Source organism: Agelaius phoeniceus, chromosome 7 (genome assembly GCF_051311805.1).
Source record: "Agelaius phoeniceus isolate bAgePho1 chromosome 7, bAgePho1.hap1, whole genome shotgun sequence".
NCBI lineage: Eukaryota > Metazoa > Chordata > Aves > Passeriformes > Icteridae > Agelaius > Agelaius phoeniceus.
The window spans coordinates 26308816-26324086 of record NC_135271.1 but is presented as its reverse complement, the minus strand read 5'-3'; the positions used below and the strand labels follow the sequence as shown (position 1 = coordinate 26324086).

The 15271-nt window shown below is 37.6% G+C and overlaps 1 protein-coding gene across 3 annotated transcripts in view; it reads right to left on the bottom strand.

Annotated features, from left to right (window-relative positions):
• RAPH1 (Ras association (RalGDS/AF-6) and pleckstrin homology domains 1) overlaps nucleotides 1-15271 on the bottom strand; it is a 184430-nt gene that overhangs the window by 9397 nt on the left and 159762 nt on the right. For all 3 annotated transcript variants that reach the window (XM_077181324.1, XM_077181323.1, XM_077181322.1), the window contains 8 exons: nucleotides 14089-14248; nucleotides 12921-13042; nucleotides 11270-11335; nucleotides 9664-9807; nucleotides 8363-8473; nucleotides 5567-5665; nucleotides 4835-4955; nucleotides 3129-3271 (listed from right to left, as the gene is read on the bottom strand). In XM_077181324.1, coding sequence (XP_077037439.1) covers nucleotides 3129-3271; nucleotides 4835-4955; nucleotides 5567-5665; nucleotides 8363-8473; nucleotides 9664-9807; nucleotides 11270-11335; nucleotides 12921-13042; nucleotides 14089-14248 — 966 coding nt within the window. The remainder of the gene's footprint in view (nucleotides 1-3128; nucleotides 3272-4834; nucleotides 4956-5566; nucleotides 5666-8362; nucleotides 8474-9663; nucleotides 9808-11269; nucleotides 11336-12920; nucleotides 13043-14088; nucleotides 14249-15271) is intronic.

Sequence of the window (15271 nt, the reverse complement as noted above, 5' to 3'; positions counted from 1 at the left end):
ATCACCCAGGTTAATGAATTTTCAATTAGCACCACCTGACCTTAATTGTGCCCTGTATAAGGCACCCTGGGTGTGCTGCCCTTAGTTGTGCTGAGCTTCACTTTTGACACCTGAGACAGCAAAAGGCAACAGGAAAAATAAAGGCAGCATAAAACAGAGAGAGAGGGAGGGAGATGAAGCCATAACAGAATAGCTGTCCCTGAATGGCAAGACCTTGGGGAATCTTGAATTTGTCCCTTAAAGCATGCATTTGGGTACTTGTAGCATAACATTTGAAATAAGGTGTTCAAAATCTAACAAGCAAATGAGAGTCAATGAGCTCTTCACTGTCCAACTGGGAACAAATGAATAAAGTATTCTTTGGGCAAAGAGGAATCTTTCAAAATATGAAGCAGATGGATTATCTGTATTTTGGGAAAAGTTTTTCTTAATCTTAGATATATTTGAAAGAGGGTGGTGTTTTCTTTATACCCATTGAAGACAGTCATCTTCACAGTGAACAAATTAAACACTCAGGACAGAGAAAAGACTATTGGGCATCTCAGGAGGAGGAGCCCCTCCCATCTCCACAGAATCAAATAAATTTCAACATCCAGAAGCATAGTCCGTGATACTTTCTTTACAGAAGAACCTTGAGAGAGATTCATTTGTCCTTTTTTTGTCCTTATAATTATGTGATATCCTTCTGTATATCTTGACAAATTACTTATTGCACACTGGCAATTCCTATTTGTGACATGCATCTTCATGACTATCTGGAACTCTAAAAAAATGCTATAAAACAACAGTATCTTTTTTTATATAATCTGTACTTTTTTTAGCTATTTTTTTTCCTGAGAAAACAAACTTTTGCAATAGAACTGTTTGCCATCTCTTTTCCCGTGCTTTTGGACTGGTTACCGAATTTAGGTCAAATATGACAGATCTCTAGCAATCTCAGTATGTTTTCGACTTCAAGAAATTATTGGGAAGTTTCGGGTAAATGAGGGCGAAGTGGGCAGAACTCACCCGTTATTAATTTGCTGAGGCACCAGTACAACACCCTGGCTGCAAAGAGCACCAATGCCATCTGCCTGCTGAGACACAGCACGCTCTGTGCTCTGCCCTGCCTGCCCAGGGAAAGGAGCCAAGGCTGACAAGGTGGGAGAGAGCTGTTGCACAAAGGGAAGGGACATGCAGGAAAGTTCTGCCACTTGGCAGCAACCTGCCCACATGGACTTCTTAAGCCAGCTTTGACACCAAAGCACTGTAGCAAAGCTGCCTCTGAGGTAGCTGGAGACTAATCTGACTAAAAGCACATCTCAGTATCACTGGGAACACCTTCCCATGTAAATTACAATTCTTGAACACTGCTGTTACCTTTCTTGCCACACAGTTTAACATTTTCCACTGCCAATCTGATTTCCTGGTTATTCAAGTTCCCAGGGCCAGATTTACACTGTAGTTTCACTGAAATTCACTCAATTGTTTAAATACAGCTTCTGTAAGCTTACACAGTTCATTTCACTTGGATTCTTTGGAAGTTTTAGGGCAACCCATTTACCTGTGTTATGCATAAGGTGAAGAAATATACCTTTTCTTGGATTTGCAGAAAGGAATTCAAATTGATGAAATATTGATACATGGATAGCATTCCTCAATGCAGGAAGCATTCTGAATATTTTATTTTTACCATGGCTTTAATCATGTAGCATAAAAATTCTTGGGGTTTAAATAAGCAATTGCCAGCAGCACTAGAGACTTGATAAAGAACAACAGTAACCCCAAGGTAGTGAACTTCAAACTTTTGCTTAAAATCTCACAGTGAGTATATGTAGCAGCAGAATTTACACTGAACCCAAAACTTGAGGAAACAGTAATATTATCATTCTCACAGTAGTACTCTTTCACCTCTGTTGGATACCTGCTAGCAAATGCCCCATCTCGTGCAGCTCATTACTGCAGAAATGATGCATCCTATACCCACACAGAAGCCATCTGCTAATGGACATGCACCATGTGTTGCAATCATGCAGTAAGAAAACCTGGACCACAACTTAGCAAGCTACATTCCTGGACTGAGTACTACATTACTATTAGAATCAGACAACTCCCAAGCCAGCAGGCATTGAATAAAAGTTATGAATCCCAAAGGAAGCAGCCATGTCAGCTCTCACAGTGTCATATGCTTTCTCATATGCTTTCTCATTGTGTTATCTTATTTTTAGTCATTTATCTGAAGCACCAGTGCCAGGTATATTGGCCTGTGGTTTTGGTTTTAAAAAGCTTCCTCTGTAGCTTGAACCTGGGGTCTGGGGAAGATTCAGAACTGACAGAAGTAATGACAGCTTCTCATAGTGCACTTCTACACGTAGCTGCTACAGTTAATGACACCAAGGCTGTTCAGGAACCTGGAGATTCCTTCACACTTGACAACAAACAGCTTCAGCAGAATTTCTCCTGTACATGGAAATCTTCCCCAGGAACTACAACAGTTGACCATAGAAAGAACAGAAAACTAACCAACACACAGAAAACTAACCACAACAGACCTGAGCCCCAGCCTCAGTGGGTTAAAGTCTTCTGTAACTCTCTACCAGCAACTGGAGATACCAACAAGATATCTGCCTTAATCCACAACTGCTGACAATGTCAGTTCTTTTGTTTTGACCATATCTGAGGTTACTGGTTCCATTCGCACCTAACAGAACACTTCTGAGTAAAAACTACTGAAGTATTTCAAAACATATATACCTGCTTTCAGGCCCCAGTTATTCACATCTTTACAAAGGAAAGATGTGGCTACGTAACTGGAGAAAGATCTTAGTAAAAGAATTTCATTCAACTTGTTAACAGCTTATCTTTTTATTTTGTCTTCATTCAACATTAGTAAATAGGACTCTGTGAGAGGGGCTGTATAATGCCTTCAAAGAACAAAACGCTTCTATGCACACAAATAAAAGAAAGAACAGAAAGTTGCAGGGCTTAATTACCTGAAAAAGTGAATCCTAAAAAACAATTATATAGCAGTGTAAATTAACCACGTAAAACACAGAAGAAATGCCACTCAAGACAGAGGTGGAAGAGGTACAACACTGTCTCATACATTTTGTTGGGTGTTGGTTCTCAAACTAAAGTCTTCTTGTTACCTTGCTGGATTCCTCCAGTTGAGTGCCTCGTTTCCAGGCCTCAGAGAACATGGAGCTGACAATGCTTTGGGAACGGACATGGCCAGCTGTCTGGGTGTCAGAAACTCCACTGTCAGACTGATTAGAATGATTTGATTGAGATTCTGTTCAGACAAAAAAAAAATTAAGGAACAGTTAGCATATGTTTTTGAATGTAAGAGTAATGTCAATACAATGCAACTTTGTTAAACATGTCCCTAGAGGCCACAGCTCCCAGTAATGACTGCATAAGCTCTAGCTCACATCCAAACCATTACAACAGATGCCTGGTATCAACCAAACCTGAAGCTGCACAAGGATGAGAGTGTGTCAGATACATTTCAAAGTAAAATCACTGCAGCTGTGTGGGTTCTGAACCATGCCACATCCCTGCACTTTGGGAAAAGCCCCATTTCATGCAGTGCATGCAGCCTGCTCTCTCCAGCACTCCCTCCCAGCACAAACTTAAAAATGTACCCTGGGCACAGGCCATGGACAGACAAACTGCACCAGCCAAGGCAGGACACTGCTTCCAATGACCCATTCCTCAACACAAGAGAAGGGCTGGTGTGCATCCTGCAAGTGGCCAACAAATGATGCTCTGGGTCCACAGGGTGACAAGACAGCAGCTGGCACAGCCAGACCAATTTATTCAGCCTGGCACCTGCTTTCTGTGTAATCCCAAGTGTCCTGGCACAGGCTGGAATCACACTTTGGCAGAACAAGCTTGGCTAGTGAGCTGTGGCTCAGCTCCCTACAAAAATTTACGCTTAATCAGAATAACATCCAGCTTGGATGGAGAAATTGTAAGTGACCAAGAATTTACTGCTATGCCACACAGTTGAAACAACAAGGTACCTTCCCAGTTAGGCTGCATTTGCTTAGCTCATTCTTACAGGCTACTTTCTGAACCTGTCCAATTCAGTAGCATTACTTCCCAACCCGTATCTGTGGCAGACAATATACCTTCACACAATAGCACACTTTCAATGAAGAACATAGCCCCTGAAGGTTCTGAATAATCCACCAAAGCATCAGCCAGCTCTGAACAAAGAAATTACACTGTATAAACTATTAATCAATTTTTAAACTGTTACATGCAACAAGAAACCAGCCCCAGTTCTGCTGAGAGATAAATGGGAGCACATTAATGCAGGCATGCACAATTTGACATGGGAACAGAAACCGTATTTTCAAAGTTCTCTAAAGAGATTGTTTAGATCTTTGCCTTTGAGCAGGGGGGGCTAGTTCTCATTTTCCAATTTCAAACATTTCAGTCCACAAAGCAGTTTAAGAACTACGAATATATGTTCTATGCATCATTACAATATAAATTTCATTTTTCAAAAAGGTGAACATAGAGGCATCAGGAATTTGAAATGATGTTTCCTCCTCTCAGTAAAAGAAAAACATTGGTTTTTGGAGGCGAACAAGAAACTGCTGCATATTTCAAACACAGACATCACTGTAAGTAATACAGCAAAATGGGTTTTTACCTGTATGCATATGTATATAGATATACACATACAGAATGTTATAGATAAAGTCTGTGGTTTAGACTAAACATAGCATAAAAGACTTTGGAGAAACAGTCCATTTCCTGCAACAGTCTCTCTTGAGGCATCCAGACAGCAGATGATAACAAAGGCAATTGAATCTTTGTATTATGAGATAGATCACATTGTTACCTGGCAAACTAGATGAGCTGGAGCCTGACTTGATACTGGAGCTAGACAAGGAGGTCCAGTCATATGCTGACTCTGTTCTCTTCAATGCTTCCTGATAGTTCATGTATAGCTGCTTCCCGTACTAAGCAAAATCACAAACAAGTTTAACAACTCTATATAGGCTGTACACTCTTTTCAGACTGTTGAGCTCCACCTCTGGCTTCTCTATTATGCCTTTCCTCCTGCCAGTACCCCCAAAGCAACACAGGCTCTATGTTATGGAGTTCAGGTAATATTAATAGCATTAGTGAATTGCTGAAAGAAAGAAAAACAATTTATTTGTGCTAGAAGAGACAGTGTCAAGCAAAAAATGGCCCTATGAATAAACTAAGACAAGCTGAGGATCTTGAAAATCAACTCTATGTTCTAAATTCTCTTTTCCTATAAGCCTTCTTTTTTAAAATCTGAAAGGAGCTGGCTAAAATCTGTCTATGATGGATGCCATACAGAACTGTTTCATGTGACAGGGAGGCAGCAGAAACAAGAAAAGGCCCAATTACTGAACTATTATAACAAAGCCTATAATAATTTTGCTGAGGAAAGAAAAATGTAAGAAGATTTTACAGTTCATGTTCAGAATTGCTAAACAGAGGAAGTTAGATGTACCCTGTATTTTGCTAAGTAAATGTAAATGGTCTTAAGCAGATGATGACAACTACTCATGACAGCAGTGCAAGAATGCCTGGGGGTTACCTTAGCAATGCGGATGCCATTGATCCATTGGTGTAGAGTTCTTACATCATCACAGCAGAGATATTTGATATACTGGGACTTCTTCTGGATCTGAGGATGCTGCAAAAAATTGTGCATTCTCATCAATGTTTTCATAGCTAGGAATGCAAGGAAAGCATTTATTTGTTGATGTCTATACAGATAAACCCAATGCTGGAAGCTCTTCAACAGTAGTGTGTATTTAACCCCACTTAAAAATGTTCCAGAATATTTCAGGAGGTGAATTTCAATGGGGATTGCTTGACACACACATTTGGAAGTGAGTCCAGCACATACTGATTTCAACTGATTTCAACCACTAAGAAAGGGCTAGTCTTTCACTATTCTAGGGCTGTAGTACTTTCTACCCACCAAGAGTCTTTTGACAGAGACAACCGATATTTCACCTTTCTCTCATATAAAAACCCCCCAAACTAGAGGAAAACAAACACACTGGTCTTCTCTGCCTTTGCAGGCTTAAGTGAGACATTCCCCAAGTGACATGCTGTTAAGCACAATTCTATCTTCAGCTTGTAGAAGCCTTCAAGGTTCCCACCTTACTCATACAGGGCTATCATCTAAAAAAATACTTGCTGCTCCCACATACATGTATAAAAAATGTAAAAGCACTGTATTTATCAATTCAGCAGTCAAGAAACAAACACATGTTTTTCAAAAATCAGACACTGGAACCATTCTGGATGTGCTATTCAGTTGTTTCCTGTCCATGCTCTAGAAATTACAGGTTTCTCAGCTGTTGGGGTAACTGAACAGCCCAGTTCTTATCATTTCCTCTGTTAGCGTACAGCTCAGTGACACAACAGAGTTTTGCTAGAGGACTGTAGGTATTTAAGTTTTACTGAAGACTGTCTGAAACATATATCAAAGAACTTCTAAGCTTTTTCAGAATATTCTATTCTGTTGCCTTCCAACACAATTATTTTAAAATGAACAAAAGCTGTTTATGTCCAGAAAGAGAATACATACAACATATTTTCTTATGATAGTAGATAGCTGTTTTCATTTTTCACTACCAGCCTCCTACACATACAAGTTGTATAACAAAGAAGAGTCTATAGCAGCAAATACAATTACTTTGCTAACAAACCAGCTTCTTTCTGGACTTGTTCAAAACTTTGGTTATATAGAAATAAAAGAATTTCTCAGAAATCTGACATTTAGGACCAAGGAGTTAACTTTATAAATTAGCACACAAATGTTACACTTAACAATAGCACAGCACCTGATGTGAGCACACTAAGTTTTGATATAAACAAAGGAGTGAAGATAAAGACAAATCCAGTCTGGACATCAATAGAGAATTGGGCCTTCAGTCTGTACTTGCCATTTACCTGTCCCAAAGGAGATACTTCCTAGCTTAGTGAGCCTTTGTGGCACAAAACTCTATTTCTGTTTTTAAAACTGTGCGGTTTCTATACATTAGTACTAATTGAAAATTTTGATGTAACATTATAAGAACCCATGAAGGCCAAACTGAATCCTGATTAATATAATAATTTGGTGATTCATCAGTTCCATGTAGAAAATGCAGCTTCACTTGGTGTAAGCTACCCAACTAAATCTACCCCATTAATTTACTTAGGGACAATTTCTACACATTTTTGTGTCTTCAGTAATGTTACCATTCTGTTTCTCAGAATGGCAATAATTAAAAAAAAAATCTACTTTGTGTGGTCAAAAAGTCTGAAAATGAAATTTGCTATAACCTGTCCAAATGATATAGACAAAAGTGACATGTAAGTAGAAAAATCAATTTACTTCAAGGAATTTATATATACCTACCAATACTGACATTTTTGTTTGCATTCAATGACGTATAAGAATATGGAAAATACTTCCAGTTTTAGCCGTGTACTTTCTTAACTAATATCATGTCCCATATTTAATATTACTTGTCTACTCAGTGGGCTCAAAGACATGTTGCCCTGTCCACTGGAAAATGAAATGCTTTTTCAGGCAGTGGACAGGCAGGCACACACTCCAGGCACAGTAAACAGTCTAATGTACAACACCACATGAGCTCTAGAGCAGGGAGGGGAAAAGTGCAACTAAAAACATCTCTTGTTACTGGCCCCATTTCAAATCCATGAAGACATGTTATTTGCCTGAGCACAGTGTGAAAGCTTGTTTTTAAAATAGCTTGGTGCCCAGCTATCTTGCAGAAACTGACACCATTCTGCACACTATGTGGGAGTCAACAGAAACTAGGAGATGTGTTGATTCAATTAAAATAACTTTATGAACTCAAGTCATTAGATGCGTTTAAGATCAGGTCACTGGTTTTATAACAGTTTTTGCTACTCGTTCTTTCTACCTGTCATTTATATTCAGAAGATGCCTCCTTTACAACATCCCTTTTCCCTCAGGTTGGTCCATAAAGGGTAGACTTGAATCTTTAATATTAATTTCTCCACTACTCTGACCTACACTGAGAAGATAACTCCCTGCAATTAGCATTTCAAGGGGTATTATCTCTTTGAACCTAAACAGTCGTAAGGTATAGAGTTGCCAAATGGAAAAGACTTTAGTGTATGTTTTAGAGTGTAGTGAACAATTAAATAGACTGGCACTCATAAGTCTGGAAATAAAACAATTCAGGGCAATATGAAAATGTTTATGAAGTCATGACCAGCTCAGAGAACAGGCAACAACTGTTCACATTGTATACAAGAACTAGAGGAAAATGAGATTAAAAGCAGCTGATGGTTCAGAACAAGTAAAGTGTATTCAAGGCATAGCCAAGTGCTGCAGTGTTACCTTTAGCACTAAACAATAGTCTGTGGGTGCCTTGTATTTGTTCCGATAGTCCTGTCCATAGTAAACACTGACATGGTCTAGCTGGAGAAAGCACACCAGATCCCGTGAGACCTAGTAAATACAAAAACAGTCATGTACAAAGTATCTTTACAAAAATCCACACACATTGACACAATCAATCTAATGCTAAGATCCAATACTAATGTAAGGTCTAGTTAAGGTCAAATATTAGTTTCTATCCAATTCAAAAACTACCAACACAAGAAGGGGATACAGCTATGCATAAACTCTTTCATCACACCTTCATTTTAAACCAAATTCAGTCTGGTTTTTGTGTTTTGTCTCCATTTTGCCTTTTGACAACATTTTACACTGGACTACTACTGTTTACTCAGAGCCGGTATCAGGAGAAGGCAAGTATGATTGGTTGATCAGGAAGTTATCAGCTGCTTTCAGCTGATTTCACCTTGGTAATAATCAAGGTATCCAAATTCCAGTGTGACTGTAAGTAGAATTCTAAAGATGTTTGGCATTGAGTATAGGGCAAAGAATTTCAACAGGCTACTTGCATACAGATTGTTTTAATGAAGCAAAAAGAACATCTGACATGCATTCAGCTCTAAAGGGAGCTGTCATGCTGATAGAGATTTCCTCTTCATTCCCAGATGTGTGGGAGGTGGACTTCCTGCACTGGGAATCATCTGATGCTGTCAAGACTGATGGATTCATGGATAACTTGAACTCACAGTAGTTCAGCCTTGAAGCCGTAATGTATTTGTAGTGTCTTTCTACTTATTTTGCATTACTGATACAGAGAACAGCAGTAAGTGATCCTGTAGAAATGGAATTACCTATAACAGTTTCAAAAAATGTAGCACCAATTGGTCCAAAAAAAAATCCCATTTATATGAACTAACTAAACATAATGAAATTATGCAGACATTGTGGAGTTGGTCTGATACTTCATGATTGACATCTGCAGAGCAATTTGGTCCTCCATCCAAATTCTGCTTCAGCAAAGACCAGCTTCTTAGCTCCACCAAAAGCTTTTTCTCAAGTATTTCTGAACAACCAACCCAAGAAGCAGTCCCCTGTATTCTTGTATTTTTAAACTGGGGTTACACCCTTCATATCAAGTGCTGCCACAAAAATTAACACAGTATTTCCATGATAAAGCCAGCATTCTAATTAAGGGATATGGCACTTGGAAAGGAACAGCTAAGCCAAAACTTGAAGTCAACTCTTGTGTGCACTGTTTACCAGCAATGAACAATTCAGAGCAATTGCTTTAAGTAGCATACCTTTGCCTTCCCTTTAGGGACATAGTAGATTCCAGAAGCCCGGAGAAGGAAGTAACGTTTCTTCCAAGATTTCTTACCATCCTCTTTCAGCCACAAAACTCCCTCAATCTCTGGCACAGTTACAGAACTTCCACAGAAGCATTCCTGCCAATAAACAGAGCAGTTTGGGAAACAGACAGAATAGAGAGCATGCAGTGGATTGTTTTGAATGACTGAAATTCTTTATCCAAGGAATGCACTTGTAGGAGGAACAGATCTTTTTTCACATGAGATATGAACTACAGATAAACTACAGAAGCAATAAGGCAATTCAGACAAGCATGATAGGGTGTCTCAACATTTGCTCAGTGCAGCAATGACAGAAAAATCATTAGCAGCTACTGTAAAGATTTTCTGAACACTGTTTCTCAGTAATAGATCCCCCATGGCTTTACTGGCTTTAAGGTCACAAGGTCACCTTATATAGCCTCATATGTATAAGCACACACAAACCTAACTGTGCATCCATCAGACACAGCTGCAATTCATTCCAGGAGCACTTCACTGCTACTAACTGCCCACAACACTGCAACTTCTGCTAACGTTCTATTTATAAAGAACTAGCAGAGAGAAAAACAAATGCTTTAAATACACTCCAGATTAATATGCAGCAGAGACTTATGAATAATCTTAGAAGACAGAAAGAGTTAAGCAGAATTACAATTCCCTGCATGTTGTGGCTTCAAACAATTTTTTCAACCACACATACATACACACACTTATATCTATGTATACATACATAAGTATACATACATACACTTATTGAAACCCATATTAACAATACAGTATTAATATGCATAGGCTACTTTCAAGTTAAACTGTGTTAAGTTTAACTCAAAATTAAATACCCCAAATATTTACCTTTGGGTAACTATGTAAATCATAATCATTATTCTGGAAATCAAGTGGAACATGTGGCACTTCAGCCATAGTCACAGAAGTATTTAGTTTTCAGCTTATGAAGGCTATATTTACTGTGTGCTTTATTTGTTCCACACTTTTATGCCCTTATTTCTGTAAACTGGTTAATGTGTTTGATAATAATGCATTTCTTAAAATTCAGTAATTTGTTTTTTTTTAAATTTTAAAATGTAATTGAAAAAATTTTTACTACTGCTTCGCTTAATATCAAAATTTGAAATATTAATTTAAACCAGTCTCCAGACCCATGCTCTAGAATTTTGTAGAAATGAAAATTTGGAAAGTGCTAGTAAAAATTCTCTAGCACCACAGGTCAAAAAAAAAAGGTCACAAAAAACAGGTCACAGGTCTGCAAATCTCAACTTGAAATTAATGGTTTTAGCCATAGCTAGAGGCAATCTCAATTTGATTATCACTGTGTATGGCATTTCAGATACTAAACTAAGTGCAGAAACTTTTTTAACTGATCACATCTGAAGCAGTGTTACATTAAAACAGCCATTTATCTCAAAGAGAACACATTCCATTCACAGTGTTCCAGAATTCCATTCTGCTCTGTCCATCAATTTCAATCATCACAACCTTTAGCAGTTTGTCTTCATGCTCCAAAATGACTACTATGTCATTTCTGGTTTGACATTCTTACCTCTAGTAGCACCTCTTTATTTCTGTCTGCCATCTCAGAGGTCTCTTTCTTCCCCAGAAGATAGTTCTGTAACAAAATAAAGGTTAATATTTCTTTAGGCATTCTGAAATCGAGACAAATGGCGTTTCTTGTTTACTTTTCTGTAGCAGTAAGAACAAAACTTTGTAGACTAATTGAAACTGTCCGACTGCTAAATAATACATTGAAGTAACTTATAATCACCTTTACCAGAAATATCAATCAGTCCAAACTCCTACCTAACAGCCTCATAACAACATCATCCTGCTTTTCTAAGGATCAAACAGCTGTTTGTTACAATGCACCCAGATATAAAAATACTATGAACTTGTAAATACAAAAATAAGAATATAAAAAACCTCCGGAGATCTGTTACATACTGTCATTATTTCTGCATTCAAAGAAGCACACATAGAAGCCATTAAATGAATAATAACAAATTCTAAATAAAATACTCGTCAACTTCTTTAAAGGAACTTAATTATGCACAGGCACCATATCTTATTAAATAAGATTTTTACTCTTATTCAGTTTGGAAAAGACTGGGACAATGAAAAACATCTTCCTAACCCCTAGGGTAATACTGGAAAAAACCCAAATATTCACAAAATTCTCCAGTTCAATATTTTAAAACAAGGAGAAATATTTGGTTTATGCTGGTACCTCACTCCTGTGACAGTGCCTACTATATGTACTGAGAGTAAACCTATAATCTACAAACTTTTAAAAAGAACGTAGAGTTTTGCTGCTTCAGTGCAAAGCACTTGCATAAGACTGGGTTTCAGATCTTGCTTAAAAAGAAATAAAATCAAGTAAACTGATGTCCTATAGGACGAACATGCAAAACTGATACCCAGTTTAAATCCAATAAATTAGCATATAGATGCCATACAGATATAAAAATAATTTATAAACTCAAAAGGGAATACATTAGGTAAGAGTTAAAATAGAGATCAAGTGGTATTACAGACAAGAGATCAAGTGAATTTTCAATGCAAATTCTTCCAAGAGCCACCTTCTGCTTTTCTGTTTCTTTTCCTCCACTCCCCTACAATACTGCAGTGCTGGCAGATACCAGGTCTGTAGCTACCATTTGAGAGAAGAGAGGTCTCTGAGGCCATTTGAGAGGAAGAGGAGCCTTTGTTTTCCCAGCCAGGGAGCAGGAAACACAGGTGAATATAGGCAGGTCCCAACTTGCACAGAAAGAGCACATGCTCTCGTCTCTACTCTTGTCATTTGACCATGGAGTGGCTGTTCTCTTAAATTTTGTCTTCCCTTCTTGCCAGCAATGCAAGAATGCACAGTGGAGAGACATTACTATTAGCAATATCTGTCAACACCTTTCTTGCATGTTTACATAATTGAGCAGCACTAAGTATGGGTGTAAATCTCTGGAAACTGCCTGCCTTCATGTGCATTAAAACTACCCACAAACCTATTAGCAAACAGATTGCTTCAGCTCATGGTTGCCTCTTAAGGATTGACTTTGTGCCAACAACACTGGGGATGTAAAGTTGCCTGGCATTTTAGCACATACACAAGTACCAAAATGAAAGTATGGAAATGAAAGCTATCAAAAAAGTAAGAAACTGCCATCAGCCACACACACATTCAGCACAAATCTCAGGCTTACCTGTGGATTCTTAAAAAGTGCATATTTCTCTATACGTTCCACGAACATTAGTTTGTTCTGACTGTCTCTTGTCCAGTTCAAGAGATTTTCAACTAAATTTTCATGATCTTCAAAGATCCGTTCTGCAACAATAACATGTGAGCAAATACATTGGAATCTGCTGCATTTTGTGATAGTAACTAACCTGTAGTCATTTCTAAGAGACAAAGCATATATGCAGAGAAAATAGAGTTCAAGATCTACAACAGTGGGGAAGAAGTTTATGCTAAGAGACTAAAAGAACTTAGTCCACTTCCAGACATGCCTGGAAGTGGCATTTTTTTTACATCCGGTCACTCAGCATGGACTTCTCCCATCTTCAAGTTTATAGTTCCATCAACATATGAAATGTTTTAATTTTTTTTTTATTTGAGAAGGCCTACCATCCTGCAGGAACACTGCAGACTCAAATGATAACATTTCAAAGTTTATGAGCACAAATAAGAAGGTTATCACATTTATGTGTTCTCTGGTCTACACAATTCCCAGAGGAATGGACCTTTTTTGGCACAATACTTCTTTCTACATCCCCAATGATTATCTCACTCATAAAGTATCAAAAAGTAGTGGGCAATGACCAGAAGGAAAAGAAAATGCTTCTGAAATGCAGAATACCCATAGCTAGTACAGGTATTGTAAAGAAGTCTAAGAACTGACACATCTACTTCCTATGATCCCTGTCACTCAATAAATGACGTGTCAACAACACCTCTGAGAACTCTGGCTCTCAGTCAAAGCTCTGAGCTTTGACTCTCCATTGAAAAAGTTACCACTAGTGCTAGAGCTTCAGAATACTGAAAATAGACAGAAGAGAAGAGCATAAGGAAAAAGAGGAAAATTTACTGAAATGGTAGAAAATAGCTGAAAATCCTCATTGCAAAATAAAGAAGAAGATATCTTTCGGAAACCACTAGACCAACTTTCTCATCCTTTTAAACACCCTGAAGTAGAATTTTCAGATCATTCTGAAACAAGTTCAATCATGAGCTTTATTACATGAATTAGCATTTACTACATTAATGAACAGGATGATGAACATTATGAAGACAAGCATTTAAATCATTCTGAGAATGCAGACTACTGCTGCATCTATGAATAAGAATTAGAAATACTTATAATTATTACTTACCCATTTGCAATTCAGAGATGGTTTCCACTAATGACCAATCTAAACTGTACCCACAATGTGATTTATCCATCAGATTGTCTAATACTTGTCTCACTGTTTGCCTCTCATCCACCATCATTGTTTTTGAGCTGTCATCAGACATATGGACTCTGATCACCAACTGTTAAGCAGAAAAATAAGAAAACAAAAAGAAGATTAATCTGTCACATTTCAAATAAAAATAAGGTTTCTAAGATCTTGTTTATTCTTCTAAGATTTTCTTACAGTAGCATAAAATTCAATCAAAACACTCCCTGAAAAATGTAAGATGTCATAAATGATGGCTAGATATTTTTACCACAGACACTTAACAAGATACTGTTCTCCTACAGCACAAGAAAGTAAAATAAAGGTCTTTCCAACACAATGAGAAAGTCCTTCAGTTGTGTGTTAAGAAGGAAAAAAATCCTTCCTGCTGAAGTGTCCTGATAATAAAGTGTCTTTCAGACAATATCTAGGTGGAACAAACATAGATATAAGAGTTCTGCACAAGCTTACAAAGAATCAGAATTTTTCAGATGTACAGATCAAGCTTTCTGCCTGCTTCCTACAGTATTTTCTAAAAATGGTTATTATGTAAACAATACAGCAATACTAAACTTTACTTTTCTGGGGAATATGAAGCAGTAGTGTGAAAAAAACCTGCTTTTAAAACACAACAGTTTTTCATAGGCATTTTAAAGAGGTCATTGTCAAGAAAGAAAAATTCAGCCATTTTTTTAAACCAATCAAAAGACTTCAGACCACAGATTCTTTTTGCCAATCATTATTTTTTCCATTTTTACATCTTGCTCAGCTGGAAAAGATAAAACCTCTAGCTGTAATACATTGGTACAATTGACTTGTTACTTTCCATCTTCCAGCCAAGAGTTTTTCAGCTTTTGATCCAGAAACAATCAATGAAAAGGGCATTTTAAGCTACTGAAAAACTCCTGTCATAAAATAAAAATGCTAAATTTGAAGGGTATTCTGCATTCTTTGAGAGTACCATCAAGTAATGGCAGTCGGCTTTCTCCATTTGGTAATCTCTGTCTTTAGTGTGGAATACTTCTCTTCCATTTAGCACTGGCAAATCCATGCATAATGAGAAAAAGCTTGTGAAGAAAAGGCTATGAAGAAAACAGGTACAAATTTTAAACATGTG